The sequence below is a fragment of the Nicotiana sylvestris genome, chromosome 9 (assembly GCF_000393655.2).
Source record: "Nicotiana sylvestris chromosome 9, ASM39365v2, whole genome shotgun sequence".
In the NCBI taxonomy this organism is placed as follows: Eukaryota; Viridiplantae; Streptophyta; class Magnoliopsida; order Solanales; family Solanaceae; genus Nicotiana; species Nicotiana sylvestris.
In genome coordinates this window covers 127,048,416-127,061,567 of record NC_091065.1, presented here as the reverse complement: position 1 = coordinate 127,061,567, position 13,152 = coordinate 127,048,416, and the positions used below count along the sequence as shown (strand labels likewise).

Here is a 13,152-nt window from a genome sequence, read left to right as displayed (position 1 = left end):
TATTGGAAGACAATATATTGAAGAGGGGCAAGACATCTCAGCCGTTGGATCATTTTAACTGATACCTCGTGGGGCCCATCATTAAGTGGTCGCCACACCTCTCTCCCTCTTCTTTCGCTTTTTCTCCCATTTCCTCCTTTCTTTTAGCCTAGGCATATCTTTCTTTTTTTCTTTACAACTCGGTTGGATGGTTGATCCATATATTGTATCATATATTATACTGTATTGTTTGATGAATATAATGTTTGGATGGATTGTGTCGTTTTGCAGTCGTTTCATGGTATCATACATCAGTAATATAATGAATAAACTTACAATATTATAAAGAAAAATTATTAGATGGTATATAAAAAGGTAGGGTAAATGATAAAATAAAATTATTTAATAATAATGAAAGGTGAGATTGAGAGAAAAACACAAGGAAACGACGCGATCACACCAAATCAGTCGTTACATAAAGTGACACATTTCATCGTTACGTAACGACGGATTTAATGATATGATACAATAAAATTTAAATAACAATCAAAACAAACAATGTATTTAAAGTAACAATACGATACGATACAACTGGTAACAACCATCCAAACAAGCTGTAAGTAGTAGCAATTTTTATTTTATTCATGTTTTCTATTATACACTATAGACGAGTTTGGAATTTTGAGTTTTTAGAATAAACACCTTAAATATCATTTTTTTAATTTTATTTTATATGACATTTTTTTTCTTTTAATATACGTTAAAAAGAATAACATCTTTTATATTTTAAAAAAAATAATTTAAATTTTTTTATTTTAACTCTTATGGGTCGTTTGGTTACAAGAATGGAAAACAGTTCTAAAATAAAATATTAGGTTATTTTAACTCGTGTTTAATTGGTATACGCAATCCTAACATAATTCACCATACTCAATGTTGTATTATAATTCTGAGATTATTAATTCCAAAATAAAATAACAAATTAATAAATATCCAAAGTTCTTCTCTCAAAGTCTTTTTAGAAAATCAAGGTTAAAATTAAAATAAAAAGCTTATCCAAAATTATGTAAGAAAACCTATTAACTCGTGCCCGACCATCACATCGATCATTTGATCGATATTTGGCAGTGGGAATGAGTCTTTTAGGTATGCCTTATTCAAGTCCTTAGGAATTACGACTACATTAGCTAGCCAGTCAGGATACTTTACTTCTTGGATAGTATCGATATCAAGTAAGCGATTTACCTCTTCTTTGACGAATTTATTCCTGGCCTCCACAATAGGGCATTTATTTTGTCTTATCGGAGGGATGTTAGGATCTAAACTTAGCTTGTGTACGACTACCTTCGCCTAGATACCTGTCATATCCGCATGTGACCATGTAAAACAATCAACATTAGATTTAAGGAATTCAATAATGTCAGATCTGAGCTTGGGGTGTAGTTTTGTCCCCAAGTGGAACTTCCTTTCTAAGTTCTTCGAAGAATGCAACTTACTCGAGCTCTTCCGCCGTGGATTTTGTTGCATCCATCTTTTCTGGTACCTGGAAATACCTTAGCACCTGATAGGGTTCTGACGCTTCTACCCTCGGGCTAACTTCATTCGATTTGGGAGTGGGCATCGGTTCCGGTAGTTGCTATACCGCGTGTTCCTTCCCTTTGATACTGGAGATCGAAATTGTATTCATCTCCCTTGCTGCCAGTTGATCGCCCTTTATTTGTTTAATTGCTTCGGGCATTGGGAATTTTAGCAACTAATGATACATTGACGATACAGCTCTCATCTCGTGCAACCATGGTCTTTCCAGAATAATATTATATCCCATATCACCATCTACCACTTCAAAAAGAGTCATTTTATCACTCATTTGACGTTCGTGGGCAACAAAATCTCTTCTCAGGTTGTCATGCTTGCGAGGTTGAATCCGGCGAGGAGCTTTATGGCCGGAATGTTGCTTCCGGTGAGTATATCTTGCTCCAATACTCTCCATTGTATGATATTGGCCGAACTTCCTGGATCCACTAGAACACGTTTAATTTTAAAGTCTAGCACATTTAAAGAAATTACCAGTGTGTCGTTGTGCGCTAGCAACAATCCATATGTGTCCTCCTCCATGAAGGTGATATCGTCTTCGGCAACTTGCAGGCGCCTCTTACTATGGGTTATTGATACTTTCATCTTTTTTGCTGCCGAGAAGGTGACCCCATTGATCTCGTTCCCCTCGAAGATCATGTTGATCGTCTAGCGTAGGGAATCTTCCCCTGCTTTCGAGGGTTCCGCATTGTCCCGGTTGCGACCATAGTTGTTCTTAGCCCGGTCACTCAAGAATTCTCTGAGATGTCCATTCTTCAACAGTGTCACTACTTCTTCCCGGAGATGTCGGCAATCTCCAGTCCGGTGTCCATTCATTCCGTGGTATTAACACCATAAGTTGGGATACCTCTGACTGGGATTGGATCTCACTAGCTTCAGAAACCCAGCTTCTTTGATATTTCTCATAGCTAATACCAACTCTTCTATGTTGATATTGAAATTGTATTCTGATAGCCTAGATAGGAAGGATCTCGTGTACCCGATGCTTCTTTGTCCTGCAAAGATCTATTGTTCCAACAGCGATCAGACCTTCTGTCGGTAGCGAATCTATCTGCTGACCGAAAACCTCTGCCGCGGACTTTGGTCCGTTCGTAGGGCAAAAAATGACCCCTCGAAGACCGTTTGTCCGTGTCAAAATCATCTTTTGAGTTTTCTTTGTTCTTCTCCTGTCCCTTTTCCGACAACGGAAAACCAACCTGATCATCTTTGATCCTTATCTTCGACTCATACCGGTTATGGACATCCACCCAAGTCATTGCTTAGAACTCAAGAAAACTTTCCTTCAGTTTCCGGGAAGCATCTAAACTTCTCCGATTTAGACCCTTTGTGAATGTTTCAGCCGTCCATTCAGCCGGAACAACCAGGAGCAACATCTTCTCTTTTTGTAACCGGGTAACGAACTCTCGTAGCAACTTAGATTCTTCTTGTGCAATCCTGAATATGTCAGACTTTCGGGCCTGCACCTGTCTATCCTTGACATGAGCCTTAATAAATGAATCTGCAAGCATCTCAAAGGAATCTATGGAATGTTCGGATAATAGTGAATACCACGTCAAGGCTCCCTCGTAAGAGTCTCTCCAAATTTCTTCAATAAAACAGATTGAATCTCGTGAGGAGCTAAATCATTCCCTTTTATCGTTGTTTTATAGGTGGTAATATGCTCATTAGGGTCTGAATTTTAATCATACTTTGGCACATCAGGCATTTTAAACTGCTTCGGGATTAATTTTGGTGTCGCACTTGGTTTGTACGATAACTGAGTATAATTCTTTGAGTCCGGTCCTTTCAGCATCAGTGGTGCGCCAGGGATTTGGTCCATGTAGGTGTTCACTTCTCTCATAAACTGTAAAAGTTCATTCTTGAAGGGGTCATTTTCGTTATTGGAGTCAGATCCACTCCCCCCAGCTCCATCGGAACCAATCTCGCCCTTCGGGGTGTTGTTATCGACCCTCTGCGTTGTTTGATTTGCAGAAGCTCCGAGAAGAACTGGATCTCATCTATTTGCATTATTGGAAGCTTCTAATAACACCTCCTTCAACTCCGTCATAACCTTATCCTGCCGTGTAAGGTAGCCTAGAATGATTGCTTGTTGCTCTTGTAGGAACCTTACCACATCAACAACTTGTTCTTCTTCAGCATCATCGGGTGTTGTGCCTATTGTGGACTGGCGTGACATCATTTCCCTTACTATGAGCGTCCCTGATTGAATCCTCGAAATGAGGTTGGTCTCCTCGAACCTCAGGATTGTCCATGTTGTTAACACTGTTATCTGTCATTTCTTATGATTTTTTCTAAGACAAATAATCAAAATACGTTAGTAAAAGAGGCAAGGACCAACTTAATTACACGACTGTTTAGGCCCCTTGGTGGGCGCCATACTGTTTACCGTAAAATGGTACAGTTGAATTATACATGAGTTCTAGATAAGTAAATTAATTCGATCATATAATAATAAAATAATTGAAGAAATATATAGCACTTATCCTTGAGATGAAGACAAAAAAGTAGAAATAATGATTCCGGTAACGAGGCCTTCGGGCGTAACAATAATAAGAACAAAATGTAAGTGTTACATATCGCATTTTCATACGTTAAACTTTTGTCTTCAGTTAATTGACGTAGACTCGGGGATGAGATTTTCTTGAGATCATAAACATTTATGCTATTTATAACAAGCAATAAGTAAGTGCCATGAAAGATAAAGGGTAAACGAATCAAAGAAAATGAGTTTCATTGAAGGTTGTTGATTTGGGATAAAATACAGCCCAACGATAATACCCGGTATTTATAAACTAGTGCCATAAAAAGTACTACATGACCATGATAGTATTATGATAGTATGATGTATAAGGTGTATTAAAAATTAGTATTTTAAGTAATTTGAGATAATTCTTAATTACGTGAGTAATTGATTAATTATTGATTTAATGAAAGATTAATCATGTAATTAAGGATTTGTGGATAATTGTAGGTGGGGACAAAGCCCCCTCCCCCCTTCTATGTGGTAGCAAGTAGAGGAGGATTGGATAATGACCTGACTTTGGACAATCAATTAAGATGACACATGGATTATATTCTAAGACACTCCTTTCAAACACATAGAAAGAGAAGTCATAATACTCATCCCTACACTTATCTTGAATGAATACCAAAATCCATTTTGTAAGTGGGTTATACAAAATGCAAAACCAAGAACTCTTATCTTGAATGAATACCAAAATCCATTTCGTGAGTGGGTTATACATAATGCAAAGCCAAGAACTCTTATCTTGAATTAATACCAAAAATTCATTTGGTAAGTGAGTTATATATAATGCAAAGCCAAGGACGATAGCCACTCCATATTATAATAGCAATGGAATTTTTCGATTCTAAGGGAGTACGGTGTAATCCTTCTCAAGAATATCACACAGATTTTCCCCTACTCCAGGTATGTTAAAGCTAAGTCCTTCCTTCATTTTGGTATGATCTCGTAATTACATGTGTTTGATAATAAGACATAAAGAGAAATTCATATTTCGGAATTTATGTACATTTTTCTAGTTTTATAAGCTACAGTATTCTTCCTTATCGATACTTCAAATTTAGTTTAGTATTGTCTTCTTCCAATCTAAAGAACAGAGAGCCTATACATACAATATTACAATATTTTCACCACCATCGAGCTATAATCAGTGGTCAAGCCCCTATTGGGAAACCTCTGATCAGATGGTAAGTTATATACCGAGCCTACTGTGGCCGAGCGCCTATGAGCGAGCCCAACATGGCCGAGATACAGAGCCTAGTATGGTCGAGTGCCTATGTACAAGCCTACTACGGTAGAGCAGTTATATATACCAAGCCTTATAAGGTTGGACAACTATTGTACTTACTATATTGAGAGAGTTGAGTCAGTATCAACAGGTGAGCATATCTTCAGATTATTTTTGACTCCTAGTTATTTTCAATATTACCAGTTCAGTTTCAGCTTTCAGTTATTTTATTGCCTTGTATTTTCGGTACATTTCATACTGACATCCCTTTTTTGGGACATTGTATTTCATGCGTGCAGGTTCAGACAGACAGGTGGGTAGACCTCCTTAGTAGGTGTTGCCCGAGTTCAGCTTTATCGGTAAGCTCCATATCCTTCGGTGTTGTCGAGTCTAAAAGTTTTGTGTACATCTTGTGTATATATGTATATAGGTTATGGGTAGGTCGGAGCCCTTTTCCGATCATGGTACATCCATCAGTAGAGGCTTGTAGACATATCCTAGAAGTTAATGCAGTATGTTAATCTTGTAGGCCTTGTATGTATATTTAGTTGGTTTGTCAGCTGTAGTAGTTATGACGGCCTTGCCGGACCAGCTTTATATTGATGTTTAGTGAGCGTTAGTTTCCATTCAGTTTTATATTTTGCTTCGCAAATTGTGTTGCAATGTGTCCTATGGCCAAAGTATAGCATTATATGTTTAGAGTCCCTTAGTCGCAAGTTGGTACCTAAGGATAGGCGAGGCACCGAGTGCCGGTATCACCCTCCAGGTTCGGGATATGACAAAAGTGGCATTAGAGCAGTTCTGTCCTAAGGAGTCTACAAGTCGTGTCTAGTAGGGCCTTGTTTATAGATGTGCGGTGCACCACATTTTATAAGAAGGGGACTACTAGGCATTTAGGAGTTGGTTACCCTTCTTTCAAATCTAAATCGTGATGTAGAACTGAGTTATAGAAAATTCGAGTTAAACTTACGTGTTGGCATTTACATGCATAGATGACGGTGACTAGAAAGACTACGACTAGTCAAAGGAGAGATATAGTAGTAGGTGAGTAGACTAGAAGGGTACCCCTAGTAGATGGGGCCCTATCTGAGGCCCAGTGAGAGACCCCTACTCAACCATTATCGGCTCCTCCACCACCTAAGCAGATTCCTAGGGAGACCGCACATCCAGTTCCCTTCCGATTCCATCGGATCAGGACTTGAGGAGTGCGGTGCATTTGATGACACAATTGGTAGATACCTAGCAACACGCTAGGGTGTCCGCTAGTGCAAGATCTTCTAAGGGGTCTAGGAGATCAAGGGTCCGAGAGTTTATTGCTTTGAATCCCCCAAAGTTCACGGGGACAGATGAAAGGGAGGACCCGCAGGATTTCATAGATCAGCTTCACAGGATCTTTCGGGTTATGCATGCCACGGACAAAGAGGCAGTTGAGCTAGCAGCTTTTCGACTCCGAGATATACCATCTTTTGGTACGAGGGATGGGAAAGGTCTAGGGGATGTGATGCACCTCCAACTATTTGGGGGAATTTTTCAGATACCTTCCTTGACCAATACTTATGATGGGAGATCTGTCAGGCTCAAGTCGATCAGTTTCTAGCCCTCAAGTAGGGCAATATGAGTGTTCGAGAGTATAGTCTCCATTTTGACTCATTGGCCAAATATGCACCATGCATAGTTGATACTATGCTGGATAGGATTCACAGGTTTATAGCAGGATTGGCCCCAGAGTTCACCGTGGCATGTGCCACTGCTGCATTGCAGGATAGTATAGATATCTCCCCAATTCAGGCATTCGCCCAAACTATAGAAAGGGGTAGGCATCGGCAGTAGGGTAGAGAGAGGATTGAGTCAGGACAGCATAAGAGGATGAGATTTTCCAGGTTTCAGGAGCAGTCTCAAAGTAGTTATAGGCCCTAGTACTTCGAACGACCATCTAGGCCTCCGCCACCTCAGTTATAGGGTTACAGGTATGATCGTTATACTCAGTCAGGACCAGGTGAGAGCTCACAGGCATCAGGTTTACAAAGATAACGAGATTCAGGGTAGACATGGTCATTTTCGCCGCGGTATGACCTCTGCGGTAGAGGACACTTGGGCCAATGCCGAGCCGGTTCCGATGATTGTTATACATATGGAAGTCCGGGGCATATGATGTGAGATTTCCCAAATAGAGATTCTGGGGGTATGACACCACAAGCGAATTCAGCAATAAGATCATTTATGTCTGTGCATCCTTGAGGGTGCGAGTCTCAGTCTTTGGCTGGTAGAGGTCGAGCCAGAGATAGATGTTCCAGTTCAGGTGGTAACCAGAATCGTAGTTATGCTTTAGCGGGTCGACAGGATTAGGAGTCCTCACCAGACGTTGTGACAGGTATGTTGACCATTTGCTCACACAATGCTTATGCATTGATAGACCCGGGATCTACTTTATCGTGTATTACCCCATTTGTCGCGGGGAAGTTGGGTATAGTACATGAAATACTAAGTGATCCTTTTGCGGTATCTACACTGGTCGGAGAATTGATTATTGCTAGACGGGTTTACCAAGGTTGTATGGTGTTAGTTTGTGGTCGTCAGACCTCAGCCGACCTAGTTGAGCTAGAGATGTTGGATTTTGATGCTATCGCGGGCATGGACTGGTTGGCAGCTTGCTATGTCATAGTTGATTATCAAGCAAAGATAGAAGATTTCATTTTCCGGGTGAGCCAGTCCTTGAATGGTAGGTAATATAGCGATTCCCAGAGGTAGGTTTATTTCCTATCTGAAGGCGAGGAAGATGATCACCAAATGGTGCATTTATCATATTGTGCAAGTTAGAGATGCAGATGCTGAGATACCTATACTTCAGTCTATTCTAGTAGTCAAAGAGTACGCAGATGTATTCCTAGATGAACTTCTAGGTATTCCTCCAGAGCGAGAGATTGATTTTGGCATTGATTTGCTTCCAGGAACTCAACCAATATCCATCCCTCCGTATAGAATGTCACCTACCAAATTGAAGGAGTTGAAGGAGCAGTTAAAAGATTTGCTAGAGAAAGGTTTCATCAGGCCTAGTACCTCACCTTGGGGTGCACTGGTACTATTTGTATGGAAGAAAGACGACTCACTGAGGATGTGTATCGATTATAGGAAACTAACAAGGTAACTAGTAATAATAAGTATCCACTTCCAAGGATAGATGACTTATTTGATCAGTTGTAGGGAGATAGATGCTTTTCAAAGATAGATTTGAGGTCGGGGTACCACCGAGTTAGAGTTCGGGAGAAAGATATTCCCAAGACAGCCTTCAAGACCCGATATGGACACTTTGAGTTCCTTGTCATGTCCTTCGGGTTGACGAATGCACCTGTCATATTTATGGACTTGATGAATAGCCTATTCCGGCCATTTTTAAATCTGTTCGTGATAGTATTTATTGATGATATTTTGGTTTATTCACGTTTAGAGGATGAGCATGCGGACCACCTGCGAGCGGTACTCTAAACCCTCAGTGATAGTAAATTGTATGTTAAGTTTTCTAAATGTGAGTTCTGGTTGAAGTCTATAGCATTCTTGGGCATATTGTATCCAATAGAGGTATAAAGGTAGACAATGAGAAGATTGAGGCTATGAAATCCTGGCCTAGACCTACCACTCCGACAGATATTCGTAGCTTTCTAGGCTTAGCAGGATACTACCGAAGGTTCGTACAGGGTTTTTCTTCCCTTTTAGCACCATTAAAAAAGTTGACGCATAAAGCAACTAAGTTTTAGTGGATAGAGGCTTGCGAGCAGAGTTTCCAGGAGCTTAAGAAGAGGTTAACCTCAACACCAGTTCTAGCACTTCCAGAGGGTCCAGATAGTTATGTCATATATTGTGATGCCTCAAGTGTCGGGTTAGGATGTGTCCTGATGCAACATGGGAAAGTAATTCCATATGCTTCAAGGCAGTTAAGGAAGCACGAGTGGAATTATCCGACCCACGACCTCGAGTTAGCTGCGGTTATCCATGCACTTAAGATATGTCGGCATTACTTATATGGTGTTCAAGTTGATGTATTTACAGATCATAAAAACCTGCAATATATCTTCAAGAAAAAAGAGTTGAATTTGCGACAGATGCGATGGCTTGAGTTACCATCCAGGGAAAGCTAATGCGGCAGCAAATGCCTTAAGTCGACGATCTATGGGTAGCTTAGCACATGTAGAAGCCGAGAAAAGACAATTAACTAGAGAGAGTCATCAATTGTCTTATTTGGGGGTTTGGTTAGTAGACTCTAGCGATGTGGAGTTGTACTCCAAAATACTGCAAAATCATCTCTCATAGCTAAAGTAAAAGGAGAGGCAGTACAAGGACCTAGAGTTGGTCGAGTTGAGAGAGCGAGTTCCGCAGCAGAAGAAGCCGTTGTTAGAGCTCAAGGGAGATGGGATTCTCAGATATAGGAGTCGTCTGTGTGTTCCAGATATAGCAGGGCTACGAGACAAGATTATGTCAGAGGCACATTATTCGTTGTACTCCATTCACCCTTGGTCGACGAAGATGTACCATGACATTAAGAATGTGTACTGGTGGAACGATATGAAGAAGAACATTGCTAAGTTTGTCACTTAGTGTCCCAGTTGCCAACAGGTGAAGGTAGAGCACCAGAAGCCCGGAGGGCTAATGCAAACTATAGAGATCCCGACAGGGAAATAGGAGGCGATAAACATGGACTTTATCACGGGTTTACCTCGTTCTCATCGTAAGTTCGATTCTATATGGGTGATTGTCGATAGTCTCACAAAATCAGCTCATTTCCTACCGGTCAGATCTATATATATAACAAAAGATTATGCAAAGTTATATATTAAAGAGATAGTGCGGCTACACGGAGTACCAATATCTATTATATCTGACTGTGGGGCCCAGTTTACAACACATTTTTGGAGGTCATTTCAGAGAGGTCTAGGGACTCAGGTGAATCTCAGCACAACTTTTCATCCACAAAATGATGGACAAGCCGAGCGCACAATTCAGATGCTCAAGGATATGTTACGAGCATGTGTGTTATATTTTAAAAGAAGTTGGGATGACCATTTATCTCTTATCGAGTTTGCATATAATAACAATTACCACTCCAGTATCCAGATGGCTCCGTACGAGGCTTTGTATGGGCGTTAGTGCATATCTCCTATAGGGTGGTTTGATGTTAGAGAATCTGGGTTATATCGGCCAGACCTGGTTCAGCAGGCCGTAGAGAAAGTAAAGTTTATCCGGGAGCGACTGTTAATTGCCAGAGTCATTAGAAGTCATATTCTGACATGCGACGACGAGACTTAGAGTTCAGGGTTAATGACTGGATATTCTTAAAGGTGTCACCTATGAAGGGCGTGATGAGATTTGGCAAGAAAGGCAAGCTTAGCCCATGGTGTATTGGGCCTTATAGGATCATTCAGAGAGTGGGCCAAGTATTTTATGAGTTAGAATTGCCCTCAGAATTGGAGTCTATCCATCCGATTCTTCACGTATCTATGTTACAGAAGTGCATTGGCGATCCTACCCGAGCGGTGCCCACAAATGATGCACAGATTACGGAGGACTTGTCATACAAGGACATTCCAGTTGTCATCCTAGACCGACAAATCCGTAAGCTACGAAATAAGGAGTTAGCCTCCGTGAAGGTTTTATGGAGAAATAAGAATGTGGAAGAGATGACGTGGGAAGCGGAGGAAGAAATGAAGTCTAAATACCCCCACCTATTTCAAACTGAAGATATGGCTCGAGGTGGGATACCTCAGCACAACTCTATTCAGGCCAGTAGTTCATCAGGTAAGCTCTTATTTTTGACTTTCAGAATTTATAATAGACAGTTGTGTGAAGCCAAGTATTGCTATTTATAAACATTGGTCATGTGTGGCATGTATAGTATGTTTTCTGGCTGCATACACGTTGGTTTTAGTCTGGTGCATGAAGAAAACTCTGGCAAATTTTCCCAAAGTCTCTAAGAGTAAATATTCGAGGACGAATGTTTCTAAGGGGGGAAGGATGTTACATCTCGCGTTTTCGTACGTTAAGGTTTCGTTTTCACTTAGTTGACGTAGACTCGTAGGTGAGATTTTCTTGAGATCATAAGCATTTAACTATTTATAACAAGTAATAAGTAAGTGCCGTGAAAGATAAAATGATAAACGAATCAAAGAAAATGACTTTCATTGAAGGTTGTTATTTGTGATAAAATACGGTCCGAGCAATAATACCTGGTATTTATGGACTAGTGTCATACAAGGTACTACATAACCATGATAGTGTGATGTATAAGATGTATTAAAAATGAGTAGTATTTTAAGTAATTTGAGATAATTATTAATTATGTGGGTAATTAATTAGTTATTGGTTTAATGTGAGATTAAACATGTAATTAAGGATTTGTAGATAATTGTAGGTGAAGACAAAGCCCCCCACGTGGTAGCAAGTAGAGGAGGATTGGATAATGACTTTACTTTGGACAATTAATTAAGATGACACATAGATTATATTGTAATACACTCCTTGCAAACACATCGAATTTTCTTGAATGAATACCAAAATCCATTTCATAAGTGGGTTATACAAAATGCAAAGCCAAGAACTCTTATCTTGAATGAATACCAAAATCCATTTCGTAAGTGGGCTATACAGAATGCAAAGCTAAAAACTCTTATTTTGAATTAATACCAAAAATTCATTTGGTAAGTGAGTTATACAGAATGCAAAGCCAAGGACGATAGTCACTCCATATTATAATAGCAACAGTATTTTTCGATTCTAAGAGAGTACATTATAATCCTTCTCAAGAATATCACACGGATTTTTTCCTACTCTAGGTATGTTAAGGCTAAGTCTTTCCTTTAGTTTGGCATGATCTCATAATTACATGTGTTTGATAACGAGACATAAAGAGAAATTCATATTCCGGAATTTATGTACATTTTTCTAGTCTCATAAGTTACAACATTCTTCCTTATCGATGCTTCATATTCAGTTTAGTATTGTCTTCTTCCAGTCAAGAGAGCAGAGAGCCTATACATACAGTATTACAATATTTTCACCACCATCGAGCTATAATCGGTGGTTAGGCCCCTATTGGGCAACCTCTGATAAGATGGTATGTTATATACCGAGCCTACGATGGTCGAGCGCCTATGAGCAAGTGCAGTATGGTCGAGATACAGAGCCTAGTATGGCTGAGTGCCTATGAACGAGCCTACTACGGTAGAGCAGTTATATATACCAAGCCTTATAAGGCCGGACAACTATTGTACTTATTATATTGAGAGAGTTGAGTCAGTATCAGCAGGTGAGCATATATTCAGATTATCTTTGACTCCTAGTTACTTTCACTATTATCAGTTCAGTTTCAGCTTTCAGCTATTTTACTGCCTTGTATATTCGGTACATTTCATACTGCCGTCCTTTTTTCTGGGGACACTGTATTTCATGTGTGCAGATTAAGACAGACAGACGGTTGGACCTCTTTAGTAGGTGTTGCTCGAGTTTAGCTTTATCGGTAAGCTCCACGTCCTTCAGAGTTGCTGGGTCTAGAAGTTTTATGTACATCTGGTGTATATATGTATATAAGTTATGGGCAGGTCGGGGCCCTGTTCCGATCACGGTACATCCATCAGTAGAAGCTTGTAGACATATCCTAGCAGCTAGTGCAGTATGTTAGGCTTGTAGCCCTTGTATGTATATTTTGTTGGTTTGTCAGCTGTAGTAGTTATGACGGTCTTGCCAGCCCAACTTTATATTGATATTTAGTCAGCGTTAGTTTCCACTCAATTTTATATTTTGCTTCGCAAATTGTCTTACAATGTGGCCCATGGCCAAAGTA

General features: G+C 40.0%; 1 protein-coding gene across 1 annotated transcript; it reads left to right on the top strand.

Moving 5' to 3' along the window:
* Positions 1-7,697: 7,697 nt before the first annotated feature.
* Positions 7,698-8,469, top strand: LOC138878193 (uncharacterized). Its single transcript, XM_070157859.1, has 2 exons — positions 7,698-8,043; positions 8,138-8,469. Exons 1-2 carry the CDS (start codon positions 7,698-7,700, stop codon positions 8,467-8,469), a joined length of 678 nt encoding a protein of 225 aa, XP_070013960.1.
* Positions 8,470-13,152: the final 4,683 nt, after the last annotated feature.

What these genes read in the sequence shown, in the direction of transcription:
- LOC138878193 (XM_070157859.1), top strand. Translation starts at nt 7,698, where the DNA reads ATGTTGACCATTTGCTCACACAATGCTTATGCATTGATAGACCCGGGA. An exon ending in GGTGAGCCAGTCCTTGAATG is followed by an intron (nt 8,044 to 8,137) that starts GTAGGTAATATA and finishes ATATTGTGCAAG; the next exon opens with TTAGAGATGCAGATGCTGAG.